The sequence below is a fragment of the Pelophylax lessonae genome, assembly GCF_965119305.1.
Source record: "Pelophylax lessonae genome assembly, chromosome: 10".
Lineage (NCBI taxonomy): Eukaryota > Metazoa > Chordata > Amphibia > Anura > Ranidae > Pelophylax > Pelophylax lessonae.
Genome location: NC_138777.1, coordinates 226,800,147 through 226,821,749, shown reverse-complemented (window position 1 = coordinate 226,821,749; position 21,603 = coordinate 226,800,147). Strand labels below are relative to the sequence as shown.

The 21,603-nt window shown below is 43.6% G+C and overlaps 1 protein-coding gene across 1 annotated transcript in view; it reads left to right on the top strand.

Moving 5' to 3' along the window:
- The window catches only part of ITFG1 (integrin alpha FG-GAP repeat containing 1), a gene marked incomplete at its 5' end in the record, with an annotated part of 371,997 nt that overhangs the window by 158,295 nt on the left and 192,099 nt on the right, over window positions 1-21,603 (top strand). Inside the window, one exon of the mRNA XM_082269956.1 lies at window positions 18,631-18,794. Coding sequence (XP_082126082.1) covers window positions 18,631-18,794 — 164 coding nt within the window. The remainder of the gene's footprint in view (window positions 1-18,630; window positions 18,795-21,603) is intronic.

Below are 21,603 nucleotides of genomic sequence, written 5' to 3'. Positions count from 1 at the left end.
TTTCACACTTGTGCTACTTGTCCTGCAACTTGGGACTGCAAAGTCGCATGACAAATCGTACACCATGATTTCCAATGGGTACCATTCATATCTGTGCAACTTCAAAACGCATCGACTTCATAGTATTCCCTGCACTACTTTGGTTTCACTTTGATGTGACCTGAGGTCCATAGACCTCAAGATTACACAGGCATTGGTTTAAGTCCAGTCAAAACTGCAGCCAAAAAATTGCGGCAAAATCGCACGACTTTCAGGTCGTACAAGTGTGAAAGGGACCTTAAGGAGACACTTTCAGTTTTCCTATTTAGGGCAATGGGGGGCCTCAAGATTGTGCATTATTTTAAATGATTCCTTGAGTAAATAAAGGTTGAGAAACACTGGTATAGAGGAATATGTGACCCATGTGACAGTTCTTGGGCCTGAGTACCCGTTTGTCATAACTGAACACTGTCACGTCCAGAAGAGGCAAAGACATTTTCCATCCGGCTCCAACACCAGATGTTCCTCAGGGTAGACTCCTGCTCGGAAAACATGGTGAGGGGGATGTAGATTGGTTCTTGCAGGAGGCAGTGTCACTTTTCCTCGAATAGACATATGACAGTGTCTCTTGAAAACCCTTCTCTGCCTCCCAGGTCTGTTGGAGCCTTCACTCTGTTGTTCTAACAGAATGATGCCTCTTGTTATAGAGGAACATGTGATCAAAGCTCCAACACCTGATCTTCCCCAGGGTAAACTCCTGCAGCGAAGACATGGGGGACAGTGGGTGGGTGAGTATACCTTCTTGCTGGTAAGGACCATCAGTGTCTATTTTCCCCAAATGGGAATAGTGACAGTGTCTCCTGATAATCCTCCGTCGATGCCTTCACTTTGTGGTTCTAACACAGAGGCCTCCTAACTGTGGCCCGGGGGCCAGATGCGTTCCTTTGCTGGCCCTTGGGGCACTGTTGCTGGCACTAACATTGGAGTACTATTCCTCCCACTGACACCAACAATAGGGCACAATTCCTTCCATTGACACCAACAATAGTCCACTCTTCCTCCCACTGACACCAGTGACTGTGCAGAATTCTTTCCATTGACAGCAACGATAGGGCATTATTCTTCCTACTGACACCAATGATGGGGCACTATTCCTCCAACTGACACCAATGATGGGGCACTATTCCTCCAACTGACACCAATGATGGGGCACTATTTCTCCAACTGACACCAACGATGGGGCACTATTCCTCCAACTGACACCAACGATGGGACACTATTCCTTCCATTGACACCAACAATAGTCCAATATTCCTCCTACTGACACCAGCGATGGTACAGAATTCTTTCCATTGACAGCAACGATAGGGCATTATTCCTCCAACTGACACCAATGATGGGGCACTATTTCTCCAACTCACACCCTATGATGGAGCACTATTCCTCCCACTGACACCAATGATGGGGCACTATTCCTCCAACTGACACCAATGATGGGGCACTATTCCTCCAACTGACACCAATGATGGGGCACTATTCCTCCTACTGACACCAATGATGGGGCACTATTTCTCCAACTGACACCCATGATGGAGCACTATTCCTCCCACTGACACCAATGATGCCGCTCTATTCCTCTCACTGACACCAATGATGCCGCACTATTCCTCCAACTGACACCAATGATGGGGCACTATTCCTCCAACTGACACCAATGATGGGGCGCTATTCCTCCAACTGACACCAATGATGGGGCACTATTCCTCCCACTGACACCAATGATGGAGCACTATTTCTCCAACTGACACCAATGATGGAGCACTATTCCCCCCATGGACACCAAACATAGGGCATTGTTTACCCCCTCTGGACGCCAGGAAATTTTCTTTTCCCACTGGCCCTAGTCCGGCCCCCCTAAAGTCTGAAGGACAGTAAACTGGTCCTTTGTTTATAAAGTTTGGAGATCCCCGCTATAACAGATTGAGGCTTCTGGGTATAGATGGAGGAACGTGTAACCCATGTGATAGTTCCTGGGCCTGGGCACCCAGTCGCTGGTCCTGAATACTGTCACATCTGGGGGGGAATGTAGACCTGGCGATGGGGAATGTAGATGGGTGGGTATACCTTCTATCTGGAGGCAGTGTCACTTTTCCTCAAATGGTCATAGGGACTGTGTTACTTTAAACAGGCCTTTCATATTTTAGTTGACAAATCCAACCTCATTTATCAAGTGCCTGAGGACCGAATTGTCTCAAACAATCCGCTTCCCCATGGCAACCAGTAAAATTTGTTTCATGGTCTCGTTCTTCCAAGGGAATATCTCATTGGCTGCTCTGGGGAAACAAACTGTTACAAACTCCGCATTCTTCAGACACTTTGATAACAGATAACAAAGTGGAAGGTGGAGGGTAGGGAAAGGAACAAACTTGGATTGTTTTTCCCCAACTGGGAAGATTTCAGCGTGCTTTCAAATTGTTAGATTAAACCCTGCCCTCTTCCGATCCAAGGATAAACTATTTTTTACTCCCATTTGATTTTAAGAACTCCTGTCTGAACAAAAAAAATCTTTTTTAGTCCCTAATGACGGAGCTGTTTAGTTCTCTAAATATAACCTATCCATTTCTAAAGCTGCGAGGGCTGAACTCCTGAATAACTTGTCTGGGCTTGCTGTGCTTTAAAGGGACTCTACCGATTTGCCTGTTTCAGCCTCTCTCAACCCTTTTACCCCAGAAGAACCTCTAAAATCACGGAACCTTTACTAAAATGTATTTTCTACAGCTCACAGAACATTAGGATCACTAAGTTATAGATATAATATATTAATAAAGAATGAGGTGTACATAAAATATATGACACCCAAGGTGGATCATTTTTAACACCTTCAGCTCTACATGATCAGGAGGGATGTGTTGGAGCTGGAGAGAGTCCAGAGAAGGGCAACTAAACTGATTAGGGGGTTGGAGGACCTTAACTATGAAGAGCGGCTGCAATCGCTCGATTTATTCTCCCTGGAGAAGAGACGTCTGAGGGGGGACATGATAGCAATTTATAAATATCTTAATGGGGATCTCAGCTTAGAAAAAAAATTGTTAATTCAAAGGAATTGCATGAGGACTCGAGGACATTCAATGCGATTAGAGGAGAAGTGTTTTAACCTCAGGCAACGAGGGGGGTTCTTTACTGTTAGGGCTACAAGATTGTGGAATTGTCTACCACAAGAGGTGGTTTCTGCGGGTAGTATGTGGCTTTCAAAAGACTATTAGACTTACATCTCAAGGATCAGGACATTAAGGGCTATGTGAGATGATTACAGCCACACACACCTACACAGGTTGAACTGGATGGACTGTTGTCTTTATTCAACCTCACCTACTATGTAACTATGATAAAATAAATGTAACCACTTGCTGGCCGCCCACCGTAGTATTACTGGGGCAGGGTGGCTCAGCTGCGCAAAATCAGGTAGTAGTACGTGATTTCATGCACGAGGTCTCGGCGGCACGTTGGCCGCCGGAGCCGTGCTCCCGCTGTGTTTAGACACAACGGGAGACGGGCCGCGAGAGGAGCGGCGGCGATTGCCGCCGGCCTCCCGCGATTGTCAGAAAAACTGACAGAAGACCCGCCTGCTTATGTAAACAAAGCAGGCAAGTCTTCTGTCAGACAGGCAGGGGAGATCAGAAGTTTCAGCTAAGCTACAACCCCGATCTCTCTGTCTGTCACAGAGCCCATCCCCCCCACCCCCCCCCACAGTTAGTAAGCATATTAAGGTACACATTAACCCCTTTGATTACCCCCAGTGTTAACCCCTTCCCTGCCAGTGTCATTTATACAGAAACAGTGCATATTATTTAGCACTGATTACTGTATTGTCACTGGTCCCCAAAAAGTTTCAAAAATGTCAGTTAGGGGCCCGATCTGTCTGCCGCAAATGTCGAAGTTTCGCTAAAAAACGCAGATCGCCGCCATTACTAATAAAAACAAAAAAATTCCAAAAATCTATCCCGTAGTTTGTAAACGCTATAACTTTTGCGCAAACCAATTAAAATACGCTTTTTGGGATTTTTTTTACCAAAAATATGTAGCAGTATACAAATTGGCCTAAACTGATAAAAGAAATGAGATTTTTTTAATTTTTTTTTATTGGGAATTGTTTTATAGCAGAAAGTAAAAAATATGGCGGTTTTTTCTTCAAAAATTGTCACTCTTTTTTTTTTTTTTTGTTTATTGCGCAAAATCTAAAAATCGCAGAGGTGATCAAATACCACCAACAGAAAGCTCTATTTCTGGGAAAAAAAAGGCATCAATTGTATTTGGGTACAGCGTCGCACGACCGTGCACTTTTTCGTTAAAGTAACGCAGTGCTGAATCACAAAAAATGGCCTGGTCATTAAGGGGGTGAAACCTTCCGGAGCTGAAGTGGTTAATTAAAAGAGAAGTATGGGAATCGGGCTTTTTGCAGATTCCTACTTACCTAGCATCAGCTCTAACACTGAGAACTGAGCGATCAAATACTGCCAATTGCTCGGTTCTCAGAGCTCCCTGAGCAAAGACCTGGTGACTATCAGTCAGCTGCTCTTTTCTCTGCCCCGCCTCCTCCCCCACGCTCACTGGAGGAGGTGGGAGAGGCCAGTTTCGGCTCTCAGCGGCTCGCCGAGAGGCTGAGCCTGGTACAGGTCCATGCATGTGAGCGGATCCTGACTATATGATTGTGATCTTACCCGAGCCTGGACTGGCTCTGTGACATCAGCTGACAGCGGGCTTCAGCAAAACAATATTTCAGTGTAAAGTTCTTGAAAAATCCACTAAATCTTGTAAGGTGATGTGCTCAACCACCCGCAAAGTGCCCTACTAGTGAGAAAACCTCCTTACGGGATAAAGGGGATCTCTGTATACAAGGAGATCAAACACACCTGGCTGCCCCACAGCCTTAACATATAAATGCTCCAGTTTTCTCTGAGAGGCATAAACAACATGAAAGGAACAAAAGAGCAAACCTCATAGTGTAAGATATTCAACACATGCAGGTTTATTAAAAGAAATGCCACTCAAGTTGAAAATACCAAGACCGGCTTGTACGGGGAGCAGTTCTGCCATGATGACGTCACAAACCAGGCTCCACCCAGTGCGTTTTGTCACTCAACGGCTGCCGTTGGGAAGAGCTGGGGTCAGCAGAACTATTATCCCAATTGTAACATTTCCTCTCTATTACTGTTCTGGTGACCACAATTTGGGATTTTCTTTTACTTTCATTTTTTAGTGATATTGGTAAACAGGACAAATAGAGAGAGTTCGGTGGAGACTAATTAACTATCAGAAAAATAACAGCAAAATCCCCTAAAAATTGAATGCAAAAGAAAAATAAACCAACTCTAACAGGGAAAACCCTGTAGGCGAGGGGGGAAAAAAATGGGAATTTTTAATGTGCCATAAGAACATTGAATAGAAAAAACGAATTAATAAAAAAAAAAAATATATACATTTTATGAAAGACCTAATGATAAAAACATCAAATAACAATACAACCTCTAAAAGGTATATAATATAAAGTAACGTATCCTGTGATGTGATGGATCGACGTGTTTCGCCCACACTTTGGGCTTCCTCAGGATCCGGATAAGTAGCACACTTTTCCAGAGATAATATATACACCTTATAATAAATAGAGTAGTATAAATAATGAATAAACACATATATATCAATATGCATAGAATCTATATATTGTTAGAACTACAGTAATCAGTGCTATAAATATGCACTGTTTCTGTAATAATGACACTGGCAGGGAAGGAGTTAACAGTATAGGTGATCAAGGGGTTAAATGTGACCCTAGGGTAGTGATTCTAACTGTGGGGGGGGGGGGCATAGCTTCTGAAATGACCATAGAGACCTGTGATCATTCCAGGGAGAAGAACAGTCGGCTGTGTTTACAACAGCCGACCGTCCTTCTCTCTCAGCGGGGAGCGATCGCGGGTGTCAGGCGGCAATCGGAGCCGCCTTAAACACGCATCGGCTTCCCCGCTGACGATCGGGGGCGGCGGGCGCACGCTCGCCCCCTAGCTGCCACCAGGCGACCAATGTACCCATACATGGTTTTGCCTGTAGGAGCCACTCTACCGCCGTATATATATTTATATATATATATATATATATATATATATATATATATATAGTAAGCAGTCGGCAAGTGGTTAAAGGGAGTTGTATTAGGGTGGGAGCAGGTGAAGGGTAGATAGTTGTTCAAACATAACATATCATTTATTATTTACTGAATCTAAAAAATAAGTACTGTATTTTCTGGCGTATAAGACTACTTTTGAACCTCAAAAAAATCGCCCAAAAATGGGGGGTCGTCTTATACGCCGAGTATAATATCTCCAAGGTAACCTAAGTATAAGTATTACCGGTAGATGAAAATTAGGGGGGTCGTCTTATACCCCCAGTCGTCTTATACGCCGGAAAATACGGTAATGCCCTACAGGGGTTAATAAATTAGTAAATATCTTGTTTTTATTTGAAATAAATGGTTGTATTTTTATTTTTATTTTTTTATTAAACTGTATTCAGTCATATTATAACTCCATGTAGCCTAAATTTAGTTATCTAATACTTTGCAATTTTAACTGGAACATTATCAGCCGGTAGCTGTCTTTAATTCCTACCTTTGAATCCGAGTTCGCAAATCCTTTAATGATGAGGTTATTAATGTGGACTGTATTAGTGTGAATGTTTAATCATTTGCTATTAGCTGTCATGTACCGGGAATGGAGCGTAAGATTGACACACTAATGCTAGAGCCATTTTACTTAAAATAAATTGACGGGACTGCCTTTTCAATTTCACGTTCTTTTCCTTAAAAGGGGTAGAAGCACAGAAGGGTTTCGTAGAAGAGAATCTTCTTAGATTCTGTTGATGTGGAGAATTTCAGATTCAGTGGTGTCAGTATAGCAGTTATAATGCTCATAGACCCTTACTCATTGAGGGGCCTTGGGTAAAGACTTGACTTGGGAAAGAAAAAGACCACCAGAAAGGATAATTCAATCAGGCGGTTTGGTGGAAATGGTTGTCTTTATCACAATCGGATAGCGCATGCATTTCAGCGGTATCAGACACCACTTTTTTTAGGACTGAAGTGTAAAAGAATAGTAACATAGTATACATTATTGCGGTAAAAAAAAATTGCATATATACAGTATCTCACAAAAGAGAGTAGACCCCTCATTTTTTTGTAAATATTTTATCATATCTTTTCATGTGACAACACTGAAGAAATGGCAGGTCGGCGCTGTCCCACAAAACGATGTACCTGTACGTCTCTTCTCTTCGGTGGCCACAATGATCGTTCCCTAGAGAGACAAAAACGGCGGTCTGCCATTGTAAACACGACAGACCACTGTTCTGTCAGTGATGGACACAGGTATCCTGTGTTCCTCCTATTTAGGCACACAGGTCTCTGTGTTTATCCAGTAAATACATCCCTCCCACTGTTAGAAAGCACTCCCTAGGCACACATTTAAACATTTGCTTGCCCCCTGGTGTTAACCCCTTCCCTGCCAGTGTCATTAGTACAGTAACAGTGCATATTTTTAGCACTGATTACTATAGGAATGTCACTGGTCCTCCCAAAAGTGTCAAAAATGTCAGTTAGGGGTCTGATCTGTCTGCTGCAATGTCGCAGTCCCATTAAAAATCGCTGATCGCCGCCATTACTAGTAAAAAAAAAAAAAACGAAAATGAAATAAATCTTTCCCCTAGATTGTAGACGCAATAACTTTTGCGCAAACCAATCAATACACTTTTTTGGGGATTTTTTTTTTTTTACCAAAAATATGTAGCAGAATACAAATTGGCCTAAAACGATGAAAAAATTTGATTTTTACATTTTGTTTTTTATTGGGATCCATGGTCACATAAAGCTCCAGGTCCCATGTTAGCAATGACGGCTTCCAAATTTGTCCTAAAAAGTTTATTTTTAAATAATTGAAAAAAAAAAATGATTCCTTCTTTTTGGCCGTGGATCAGCTAACTGAACATTTACATTTTCCACCAATTAAGTTTTTCATCTCCCGCTGCAACAGAAGGGGGTTATTATTTTTTGTTCCACTCCATCTTCTCATCCAGCTAACATGACAAATAAGAGCGTCTCATCATCTGGCCCGGAAACTGTCCCCAATCCCTGTATTAGCTGTATTGACAATAGAAGCAGATATGATAATATAGGTCAAACAGGAATCTTCGGCTGTATAAATTTAGATTTCGGCTCTGTATAAATTCAGCTTTCCTTACCCCAATCTCATTAAGTTTCTTTAGAAATATCTGCCATGTAAGCCTTTAAAGTTCTGCCAGTGTGCCTTGTACATATTAACATTTTCGTATTAAAATAACACTGAAGAGAAACTGATATAACAGCGGAGAAAGGACAGGTAAAGTCACATTTTTAAAAATAGACACCCTCATTACCCAGAGCACCTTTTTTGTGCACCCCTCTGAAACTGTTTTGATTTTATTGCTGAAGGCAGCGGCTTCCAAACTTTCTAAACTAAGGGCAAGTTTACTATCCTTCAGACGTTAGATGGGCCGGACTCTGGCCCGTGGCAGTAGAAAATGTCCCGGTGTTGGTAACAATGCCCCATTGTTGGTGTCAGTGGTATGCATTATGCCCTATTGTTGGCGTCATTAGTATGAATAACGCCCCTGTCAGGAACCACAAACCAGGCCGAGACAGAAAATGCAGTTAAAATCACACCTTTAATGTAATGGCAAAATTACCAACAGTTTAGGAATGTAGTCAAAAGCAGAAGCCAGGATTTGGAAGCCAGAGTGGGTAATCAGAGGAGCCAGGATGTCAGGGTGCCAGGAAACCAGACCACGCGGGGATGCAGGTAAAATAAAGCCGTTTTTTTGAGCAAACAACAATAAAAGCACATCAAAAGTGAGGAAGTGGGAGCAGGAACGAGCCGGGGTCAAGTCCAGAAGTGGGTAGTCATCCAAGCTGGAGTTGAGTCCAGAAGCGGGTCATCTGCCGATGCCAAGTTGAGAGCCAGGAGAGTCATCAGCCAAGCCAGAAGACTGCTAGCAGAGATGCACCTTGGAGCACAAGGGCAAGGACTGCAACCCATCAGGTGTGCAGCTTCATCACTGTGCGACGCCCAGGCAGCAGGCAAGTGATGGTGCAATCAGAGTCTATAAGAGGCAGCAGTCTGCACATGTCCAAGATGGCTGCCAAAAGGAGGGAAAGGTAAAACCTTGACACAGGACCAGGGAACCAAATGTCAGCGTTGTCAGGAGCAGGAATCGGAAGAGAAATCAGCCAGGCCAAGTCATACACAGGAACACTGGAGATTTTGACCACGCGAGGGCACAGAGGGAATGAGTAAAGCTGTTTAAATAGCCAAAAGGGGCTGGCTGTAGGCTGGACTAATGAGGCAGGTAAGTAACTGTGGAAACGACGAGTGGCTGGAAATTCACTGGACAGCTGCGCAGCTTTTGTGCACTGAAGAAAGAGCTGCTAGTAAATAGCAGGAGCCCAGCTCTGACAGCCCCGTTGTTGGTGTCACTGGCAGGAATTATGCCCCATTGTTGGTGTAAATGGCAGGAATTATGCCCCATTGTTGGTGTCAATGGTAGAAACGATGCCCCATTGTTGGTGTCAATGGCAGAAATGATGCCCCATTGTTGGTGTTAGAGGCCCCATTGTTAATGTCAGCTGGAGGAATAGTTCTCCTAAGGCCGGAAAAAAGCAAGCAAAGGGCCATAGTTTGGAGACCAATGGCTTAAGGGTTCAACTTTATACATTTCAGGGTTAACTCTTACCCACTAGTCGTCATGACTCTAAAAAGAACCCCCTACCTTCCGCCAATGAGATTCTTTTATCATACAGTTGAGAAGGATGTAGACTGAAAGTTTAAGCCTTTGTTAAAGAGATGATTGCCCAATCGGGGCAAAGTGACCATTCATCTTGTTAGCATCCCCCCCAGCAAGGTATACTCACAGCCCACACCCACGCTCTGCCTCTCTGTTCTATCTGGCTCTTCGCTCTGGGCCTGACTGGACTCGGCCTTAGCCAGAATGCTCCTTCCCTTGGACAAACTCCAAAAATTGCAAGCTGCAATTTGCCTCCTGCTGTCCAACAGATGGTCGTCCCTCCGGACTTGCATGTGGGTGCTGGACCTGATGGTGTTTACCTTTGAGGCAGTTCGGTTTGCACAGTTCCATATGAGGTCCCTGCAAAGGGAGATTCTGACCAAATGGGACAAGACTCCCCAGTTTCTGGAAAATCAGATCCGGCTGAGTCGGTGAACGAGGGAGTCTTTGATATGGTGGCTTCGTTCTCCAGAGCTTCGGCTGGGAAAATCCTTCCTCCCTTTGTATTGGACAGTGGTCACCACAGATGCCAGCCTGTCCGGCTGGGGAGGCGTCCTCGGCAAGCATTCTGCTCAGGGGATCTGGACACTGGAAGAAACCAGACTACCGATCAATGTGTTGGAACTCCGAGTGATCAGACTGTGCCTGGAACATTGGGGAATCGTCTTCAGTGTTGTCCAGTGTGTATTAAATTGGACATTGCCACGGCCATGGCTTATATCAATCATCAAAGGGACACAAGAAGTGTCCTGGTGGCTCTGGAGATAGCCGGCATTCTAAGGTGGGCAGCACGGTTAGTTCAAGCCCTCTCCACCGTACTCATTCAAGGGGTGGAAAATTGGCAGGCGTGAACCACCGGGAGTGGCCCCTTCATCCAGAGGTGTTTCCTCAGCTATATCTCTGGTGGGGCACCCCGGAGGTGGATCTGTTGGCGTCTCGGCTCAACAGAAAGGTTCAGAGGTTTGGCTCGGTCAAGGGATCCTCTAGTGGATGCCACAGATGCGCTGGTGGCTCCGTGGGGTCGGAATCGGCTGATTCACGCCTTTCCCCCTCTCAAGCTTCTGCCCAGACTTCTACCCAGGATCGAGGCAGAAGGGATTCCGGTCATCTTGGTGGCTGTGGACTGGCCTTGCTGGGCTTGGTACGCCGATCTGGTGCGGCTGGTCACTGATGTTCATTGGAAGCTTCCTCTCAGGGAGGATCTTCTGTCCCAAGGACCAATCTTCCATCCTGCTTTACAGTCGCTGGCTTTGACAGCTTGGCTGTTGAACACCAGGTGCTGAAGGATAGGGGTTTATATGAGTCAGTGATTCCTACCCTGTTGAAAGCTAGGAAACCTACTTCTAGGAAGATCTACCATCATATGTGGAAGAAGTACATTGTGTGTTGTGAGTCTTTTGGGGTTTCTCCTCACTCCTTCTCGGTGGCTTGGATCTTAACCTTCCTTCAATGGGGGGTTGAACAGAAATTGGCTTTGATTACCATCAAGGGCCAGGTGTCGGCTTTGGCGGTCTTCTTCCACCGACATTTGGCCACACACTCCCTGATGTGTGCTTTTCTTCAGGGTGTCTGACATTTGGTTCCTCCGGTGCGGGCTTGGTTGCCGCCTTCGGATCCTAATTGGGTGCTTTCAGCTCTGCAGAAGCCTCCTTTTGAAAATATTTGGGAGATTCCCCTGCTTACATTGTCCCAGAAGATGGCCTTTTTAGTGGCTATCACTTCTGCACACAGGGTGTCGGAACTGGCGGTGTTATCCTGTCGTTCACCTTACCTAGTGATTCACAGGGATAAGGTGGTTCTTCGTCCCTTTCCATCATTCCTTCCAAAGGTTGTCTCTGACTTTCATTTGAATGCAGACATTGTGTTGCCTTCCCTGTGTCCCAGGCCAAAACATCTGAAGGAAATTGCCTTGCATACCTTAGATGTGGCCCGGGCAATTAGAGTGTACCTGGCAGCTACGGAGTCTTTCAGGAAGTCAGACTCTATTTGTGATCACGGATGGACCTCAAAAAGGATTATCCTCTTCCTCTGCGACTATTTCCAGATGGATCAGACAGACTGTGGTTCAGGCCTATTCCATCAGGGGTCAGGTTCCTCCTTTCCCGGTCAAGGTGCACTCTACTAGGGCACTTAGTGCCTCCTGGGCCTTCTGTCATCAGGCGTCAGTGACGCAGGTTTGCATGGCGGCCACCTGGTTGTCGGTGCACACTATTACAAAGTTTTATAAAGTGGATGTGTTGGCATCTGCGGATGCTTCCTTTGGACACAAGGTTTTGCAGGCTTCAAGAGGACCTAAACCTCTTTGAGGGTGTATTGTTTTTTTCAGGTGGGCTCCGGTTGTTTGGTTGAGCCCCATGTTGCCTGGTTGGCTAATGTTTAGCCTTGGGCAATTTTTTGTATGTTCCCACCCCCTCATGTTTAACACTGCTTTTGGACGTTCCAACGGTTATGAATACCAGGGGCTGTGTTCGTCAGTGAACGAAAGAGAAAATTGAGTTTTTGACTTACTGTAAAATCCATTTCTCTGATGTTCATTGATGGAAACAGCACCCACCCCTCTGTGGAGTTATTATTCTCCTGACACTGCTTGTTACAAAACTGAGTGGCTATAGCAGGGAGAGGGAGTATACCCCCTGGGACTGACCATGGGTGTAGCCAGAATTTTTTTCTGCCTAGTATCCTACTCCTGTAGGGGGCAGTATAACCCAATGGTTATGAATACCAGGAGCTGTGTCCGTCAATGAACATCAGAGAAACAGATTTTACTGTAATTAAAAAATCCAATTTTCCTCAAAATTCTACAAACAATGCCCCATAATGACAATGTGAAAGAAGTTTGTTTAAAATCTTTGCAAATTTATTAAAAAAGACTTTGGTAAAGCACCATTGGCACCAATTACAATCTCAAGTCTTTTTGAGTATGATGCTACAAGCTTGGCACATCTATTTTTGGGCAGTTTCTCCCATTCTATGCAGGACCTCTCAAGCTCCATCAGGTTGGATGGGGAGCATTGGTGCACAGCCTTTTTCAGATCTCTTGAGAGATGTTCAATCAGGTTCAAGTCTGGGCTCTGGATAGGCCATTTAAGGACATTCAAAGAGTTGTCTTGCAGCCACTCCTTTGTTATCTTGGCTGTGTGCTTAGGGCAGTGGTGTATTTAGGTTTTGTGCTGCCCTAGGCCTTACTATGTTTGCGCACCCCCAAATTTAAATATGACCCTCCCCTTCCTGTAAATGCAACAACCCTTTCTGGTTTATGACCCGCCCTGTCATCTGTACACCACAGACCACAACCACAGTCTATCATTGCCCATCAGCATAGCTTTATCAGTTCCCATAAGTTCAGCCTCATCAGTGCCCATCAGTGCCGCCTCATTACTGCCCATTAGTGCAGCCTTAACAGTGCAACATATCAGTGTGCCCTCATCAGTGGCTATCAGTACAGCCCCATCAGTGGCCACCAGTGTAGCCTATCAGTGCCCATTAGTGCAGCCTATCATACCAGCAGATAGCAGTGTGACTGCTTTATGGGGGTGCCAGACTGATTTGCCCCTGGACCCTGCCCTCTGGCCCAATTCATCCCATAATACTGGAACTAAACTAAAAGTGTAGCGTAAGCCAGCAGGGACCCTTTTCACATGGAAGTCGGGGGGAGGCTACTTTTTTTCATGTGGTGTGCAGCATTTTTGCTGCCCCCCCCTGCAAAGTGCCGCCCTAGGCCTGGGCCTTTTCGGCCTAGGCCAAGATACAGCACTGGCTTAGGGTCGTTGCCCTGTCGGAAGATGAACCTTCGCACCAGTCGGAGGTCCAGAGCGATCTTGAGCAGGTTTTTATCAAGGATGTCTCTGTACATTGCTGCATTCATCTTTCCCCCGATCCTGACCAGTCTCCCAGTTCCTGCCGCTGAAAAACATCCCCACAGCATGATGCTGCCACCACCAGGCTTTGGATGGTATTGGCCAGGTGATCAGCGGTGCCTGTTTTTTTCCAAACATGATGCTTGCCATTCAGGCCAAAGAGTTCAATCTTTGTTTCATCAGACCAGAGAAATATGTTTCTCATGGTCTGAGAGTCCTTCAGCAAACTCCAGGCAGGCTCTCATGTACCTTTTAGTGAAGAGTGGGTTCTGTTTGGCCACTCTACCATACAGGCCTGATTGGTGGAGTGCTGCAGAGATGGTTGTTCTTCTGGAAGGTTCTCCTCTCGAGACAGAGAAATTCTGGAGCTCTGTCAGAGTGACCATTGGGTTTTTGGTCACCTCCCTGACTAAGGGCCTTCTCCCCCGATCACTTAGTTTGGCTGGGCGGCCCACTCTAGCAAGAGTCCTGGTGGTTCCAAACCTTTTTCCATTTAGGGATGATGGAGGCCACTGTGCTCATTGGGACCTTCAATGCTGTAGATATTTATCCATACCTTTCCCCAGATCTCTGCCTCTATACAATCCTGTCTCTGAGGTCTACAGACAATTCCTTGGATTTCATGGCTTGGTTTGTGCTCTGACATCACTTGAGCTCAATTTTGAGTGTCATGTCAAAGGCTGTGAATACTTATGTACATGGGATTTTTTTTATTTTTAATAAATTTGGAAACTTTTTTTCGCGTTGTCCTTATGGGTTATTGTTCATAGAATTTTTAGGAAAATAATGAATTTAATCCATTTAGGAATAAGGCCGTATCATAACAAAATGTGGAAAAAGTGAAGAGCTGTGGCTACTTTCCGGATGCACTGTATGCTAAGCTAAGAAGCTCCTAGTGAATTAAGAGGGCAGAAAGCCATTAATGTATTTGGCTAACCATGAAGATTCTGGAAGCGTCTGTCCCATAAAATAATTTTATTTTATTTCTTCCTTTCCACATTCACTACTAGAATAATCACTGCTAACCTTGAACATCCAATCTTGACTATCCCTTAGTAAGAACAAAGGGGTCTCAGCCATGACTATGTGATGTCAGCAACGATTTAGCTGTAAAGGAATGTGCGTTGCATCCAGAATATTTATAGACTACTTTTTGAATGCTTGGAGCAGGAATGTTCTTCTTCAATAGCATGACAGAATAACAGGATATACCAAGGCTATACAGTATGTATTTTTGTGCCTTCAACAAAACTGAATGAGAATGCCCTTTAGCAAATCTTTAACTCCCTCTAGCCTCTAGGAACAGGTAAAATCCACAGCAGCTTTTTGGCTTTCTTGGGGAGATTTTCCCCAACTACCCTACTTAGGACAGTGAGGGAAATCTTTCCAAAGTGGGAGGAACCTCCCTCTTAGAGCTTATTTAAGCAGCTTGAGCCACCTTTTTGCCACACACAACCTCCCCCCCCCCCCCCAAGCTGCAAAGGCAGCGCCCGGGGGTGGACACATGCCGTGACTGTGATGCTTTACTTCACACAATCCAAGCAAGAATTAAACTCCCGTTGCCTTCGGTGGGCAATATTAACAGCTGAACACAACCGATTCAAGTGAATGGGGCTATGCCGCAACCCGCGTGAAATGCACATTGGTGCAGGAGTTTGGGGTTTAAATAGGCAATAGGGAGGCAACATAAATGCCTCTTCGCCGCCTGTCAAATGCGCTTTTAAGAACGATCCACCACATATGGCTCTTCAGAGGGCTTATGCTATACTGAACAAAATTAAAAAACGCAACACTTTTGTTTTTGCTCCCATTTTTCATGACCTGAACTCAAAGATCTAAGACTTTTTCTATGTACACACAAGGCCTATTTCTATCAAATATTGTTCAAAAATCTGTCTAAATCTGTGTTAGTGAGCACTTCTCCTTTGCCGAGATAATCCATCCACCTCACAGGTGTGGCATATCAAGATGCTGATTAGACAGCATGATTATTGCACAGGTGTGCCTTAGGCTGCCCACAATAAAAGGCCACTCTAAAATGTGCAGTTTTATCACACAGCACAATGCCACAGATGTCGCAAGTTTTGAGGGAGCGTGCAATTGGCATGCTGACTGCAGGAATGTCCACCAGAGCTGTTGTTCACGAATTGAATGTTCATTTCTCTACCATAAACCGTCTCCAAAGGCGTTTCAGAAAATTGGGCAGTACATCCAACCGGCCTTGTAACCACACCAGCCCAGGACCTCCACATCCAGCATCTTCACCTCCAAGATGGTCTGAGACCAGCCCAGGACCTCCACATCCAGCATCTTCACCTCCAAGATCATCTGAGACCAGCCCAGGACCTCCACATCCAGCATTTTCACCTCCAAGATGGTCTGAGACCGGCCACCCGGACAGCTGCTGCAACAATCGGTTTGCATAACCAAAGAATTTCTGCGCAAACTGTCAGAAACCATCTCAGGGAAGCTCATCTGCATGCTCGTCGTCCTCATCGGGGTCTCGACCTGACTGCAGTTCATCGTCGTAACCAAATTAAGTGGGCAAATGCTCACAATTAATGGCGCCCGGCACTTTGGAGAGGTGTTCTCTTCTTGGATGAATCCCGGTTTTCTTAGACCTTTGAGTTCAGCTCATGAAAAATGGGGGCAAAAACAAGTGTTTATAATTTTCAATATATAAAAACATGCCCCTAGATAGTTGTCACCAAAGCAGATGCCACTATTGAAAGGTTTGCCCCCACCTCCTGCTTTGTTGAACACTGTAAATTCTTGAACATACTAAAAGCTTTACAGGGCTTCTATCCCTTCTAGAATCTATATGCCAAAAATTAAAACCCTTGAAGTGACTGGCTTCAGGTGATACAGAGAGATGAAACAAATACTACATACGTTGTACCTGTTTATCTGCAGTTTTCTCTTCTCTTCATCTGTTCAAAATCCAGAAATGATTCAGCTTGTTTGAGATGTCAGAAAACAGGGGGTGGAGAGCTGAAGGTACACACCCCTCTTCACACAGCACACATGAGCAGAGCTGAGGCTGTCAATTACAGGCTTTGTGCTGAAGCTCAGTTCCTGTCCACTTTTTTCTCTTGGTGTCAGAAAAACTTGTCAGAGGCAGATAGCAGAGGAAGGAAGCAGCAGACATAAATTACACTTAATGCTCTGGATTCAGACAAGTACACACTATAGAGCAGTGTTTCTCAACTCCGGTCCTCAGGGCACACAAAAAGGCCAGGTTTGCAAGAAAACTGAAATACATCCCAGGTGATAGCAATTGCTGCTCAGTGATTGCAGTATTCTAGTCTGCATCTCCCCAAGGTAATACCTAAAATCTGGCCTGTTAGTGTGCCCTGAGGACCGGAGTCGAGAAACACTGGTATGGAGGGATATGCTTTGTTTATATTTCATGTTAGTTTACAACTACTTTAAGCTGGACTAATGAGGTATAGCAATATTATTTTGCAAGCTTCAATGGCAAACAGAACAACACAATACAAAACGGGACTTTCAGAGTCGGTTCACACCGCGGTGACTCAAAGTGGCCCCGACTTTGAAGTCGCCCGTGCAGCACGACTTCATTGCGGCTTGCAAACGACTTCTCATAATAGAAGTCAATGCAAGTCGCTCCGACTTCGCCCAAAAGTAGTGCAGGAACCTTTTTCTAAGTCGGAGAGACTTGAGTCGTTCTGATTAGAACGGTTTCATTGCACAGCATGGAGCGCTACTTGTCAGGCGACCAAGCCGGAGTAGTGTGAACTGGCTCTTAAAGTGCTAAAAATAATCCTTGAGGCCCCATTCGCACCTGAGCGTTTTTCAGCTCATAAAACACTAATCTCTGAAGTTCCAAAACGCCCAACAAGCAAAATCTTAATAATTTCAATGGCCCCTGTTCACATATGAGCGTTTTATCGCCTCAAGCAAAACATCTGAAGCTCAAAAAAGTACATGAGCTTCTTTTTTGGCTGATAACAAGCGTTTTTGGTCAGACATCAATGCCTTCCTCCAAACATCTGCAAAAACTCCTGAAAAAGCATCCAAAAAAAGCCTGAAAACAATACGCTCAGGTTTGAATGGAGCCTAAACCAACTATCTATTGAAATCCAGCTTTTGTATTGGAAATTAAATAAGCATAAAGCATAGATATAAAACATTCCCCATTATCCCATCACCCAAACTATCCTCTCCGCTCCTCTCAAGACCTCCTGCTCGGTGGGACAGGAGACCCGAGACAGGAGCCGAGCAGCTTCTCAGCCACATCGGTTGTCATTACAAGACAGCCGACCGTTGGCTATGGACGCCGGTACCGGGGTGATGCCTTTAGCTGCAGGCATCACTCCGGTACAAGCACTTTCCGGGAAATATCAGCAATATCAGGAACCTTAGTGGCCGATTGCGATATATCAGGGAAAGTGCATATCGGCCCTCAATATATCGGCTTTGCCGATAATCGGTCAATCCCTACTAGTCATGTCTGTGAATGTCAGAGTTTTGCAATGCCTTAATGGGATATGTAGTTCCACAACAGCTGGAGGGCCGTAGTTTGGATATCACTGCACTAATAAATCATGAGGTGAAGTTATAATAATATTTAGCAGGGGCTCCCTGAAACCTCAGTTATTTCAAGGGTTCCTCTGTGCTGTAAAGTTTGCGAAAGGCTGGCATAGAGGGATGGACTTGTAGGGAAGGGTTCTTTGTAAAACTCTGTGTAATGATGAATGTTTCTATATGTATGTTTATTTGATATTCAGTTATAAAAATTAGATTTTATTAGACAACTGTGTTAAGGAATTTTTTTTAGCACCTTATTAGTCCAGTTTTGTGAGATTTTTTTCTTCTCCACTCGACCCAAAAAAAAAAAAGGTTTGACTTTGGATACACTTTAATGGTTCTTCCAACATAACATTTTCTTGTATTCTTGTTTTGTTTTTAGTGGGTTCCAGTGTTGCAGAACTTCACCAATGGAAACACGATTTGGGCATTTGCACCACCAACCCCTCCTCTTACCCAGTCATTTCCCATCACCCTTCATATCGGAGATTATAACATGGACGGGTACCCAGATGCACTGGCTATTCTGAAAAACACATCAGGAAGGTTTGTGCAATTACATAGAATGTGATGATTTCATTCTTATCATGCCGGAGATTGGATGTGGATGTTTGGGAGGACAGTTTGTAGATTGTTAATATTCATATGTGACCACATGTTCTAACAAATTGAGTATCTTGTCCACAATGTGTGAACAATTGAAAAAGGTGACTATTAGAAATAACGCAGATTCAAGGTTATTTTGTAGAATTTTGTTATCCAGACTTGTTTGTGGCTTGACTGAAATATTTCATGCCAAAAGAATAATCTGCTTATACAAATATTCAAAGGACTTATACCAGTATCGAGAGGTCTATATAATTACCTTTTCTGTGGAAATCTTAAAGCGGAACTAAACCCTCCTATTGTTTTCAGCCAAGGAAGCTGCCATCTTGGCCTCAGTTTGCTCATCAATTGCCATGATGCTGCACATGTGATCAGTTATGACTTCAGCCATGTGATGGTTTGACAGTTTGGTTGAGAGCAAAACCAATGTGACAGTTACATTTCTGGCATGTGCTGGGATTGTAACTGGTTTTTGAAACTGTTAATACGATGGGTTTCATTTTTACTTTAATGAGGCTTCTCGCTGCTCATCCTCTCAGAGGCATGATTGCTTATCTTCTTTAATCCTTTTGCTGCCAGGCCCTGTCTCCCATTTTTTTTATCCAGGGTAAACCAGACCATTCTTGCAATTTTTTTATGTTTTGTTTTGTTTTTTTTTTTTTTTACAGTTTTTTTTTTCTATTACATACAACCTTATAAGTTTGTAAAAGACCCACTGATCTATTTATTTTATGAGAGCTAAGAGCCTGTAAAATGTAAAGATGGTGCTGTTAATTTTGTTCTTCCCATGAGAGATATGTAAATGTTGATTAAAATAATATTTTCTATAAAAATGCACAAAAATTATATTATCTTACTGATACAACTCATAGCTTAATACATACAACCTTATAAGTTTGTAAAAGACCCACTGATCTATTTATTTTATGAGAGCAAAGAGCCTGTAAAATGTAAAGACGGTGCTGTTAATTTTGTTCTTCCCATGAGAGATGTGCAAATGTTGATTAAAATAATATTTTCTATAAAAATGCACAAAAATGATATTATCTTACTGATACAACTCATAGCTTAATACATACAACATTATAAGTTTGTAAAAGACCCACTGATCTATTTATTTTATGAGAGCAAAGAGCCTGTAAAATGTAAAGATGGTGCTGTTAATTTTGTTCTTCCCATGAGAGATGTGCAAATGTTGATTTAAAATAATATTTTCTATAAAAATGCACAAAAATTATATTATCTTACTGATACAACTCATAGCTTAATACATACAACCTTATAAGTTTGTAAAAGACCCACTGATCTATTTATTTTATGAGAGCAAAGAGCCTGTAAAATGTAAAGATGGTGCTATTGATTTTGTTCTTCGCATGAGAGATGTGCAAACTTTGATTAAAATAATGTTTTCTGAAAGCGCAATGGAGTAAGATGCACTGACAGAGAGCTCCGCCGGCACCATCCTGATTTCTTGATCCTGTCCTCTATCCGACTCCAGAACTTACCTTCTTTTGGCACCTGTCCCTCCTCGGACCCGGTGGCGGTATGTCTCCCCCTCGGCAGAAGTCTGAAGCCACCGCAAAGCTGGACAAATTTTGACACAAAGACAAGGAGTCTCCGCCGGAAGATGGCGCGGCCCAGTCTGCCTCGCTGGCTGCTCCCGCCACTGACCTCACGTAGGTCCTGGACGCCATCTCTACCTGTCAGGCGACTCTGACGGCGAAAATAATGTTTTCTATAAAAATGCACAAAAATGATATTATCGTACTGATACAACTCATAGCCTAATACTAATTCTAAAAATTCACCTTAAGTGATACTAAAGGCACAATTAAAAATAAATAAATAAATAAGCATGTAATACTTACCTGCTCTGTGTGATTGTTTTGCACAGAGCAGCCCCAATCCTCCTCTTCTCGGGTCCCCCCGCTGACGTTCCTGGCTCCTCCCCCCTGCCAAGTGCCCCATAGCAAGCTGCTTGCTATTTTGGAACTTATACGTGTTTGCTCCCAAACCCTACTCTCTGTGTCTATAAAACACACAGAGCCCCAACAATAAGTTAGATCAGTACAGCAGGATTGATTAATTTTCATATATATATATATATATATATATATATATATATATATATATATATATACACCATAGTTTGTGGACTCTATAACTTTCATAATAAACACTGATTTGGGTTATTTTCACCAAAGAAATTTAGCAGAATACACTTTTCAGTCTTTTTTCAATTATTTACCAAAAAATAAAAAACCCAGTGGTGATTATATACCACCAAAAGAAAAAAAAATGATAAAAATCTCATGAGAGTACAGTGGTGCATGACCGCGCAGTTGTCATTTAAAGTGTGACAGCGCTGAAAGCTGAATTTCAGCCTGGGCAGAAAGGGGGTAAAAGTGCCGTTATTAAAGGGGTTAAATATCCATGTTTTTCCTAGTAGCATGGTGTGCTACATATGCAAGAGATAAAAATATAGAATGTTTTTTTTTTAAACTGAAAAAGGCTCGCCAAAAAAAAAAAAATCTAAACTTTCAATTGTGCCATCTGGGCAAATGGCGAAAATCAAAGGTTGGAAAAACTGCAAATTATCAACTTGCACTAAAAACCTTGAGGCTGGCTTCACAGATTGCTGTAATGCATGATCAGCAGTGTGCTGGATTGCAATGCTATTCATTTTGAAATCTACTCCCAATACACCTTGCCATTGCTCCTCATATAAGTTTCAGCGATGGGAACAATC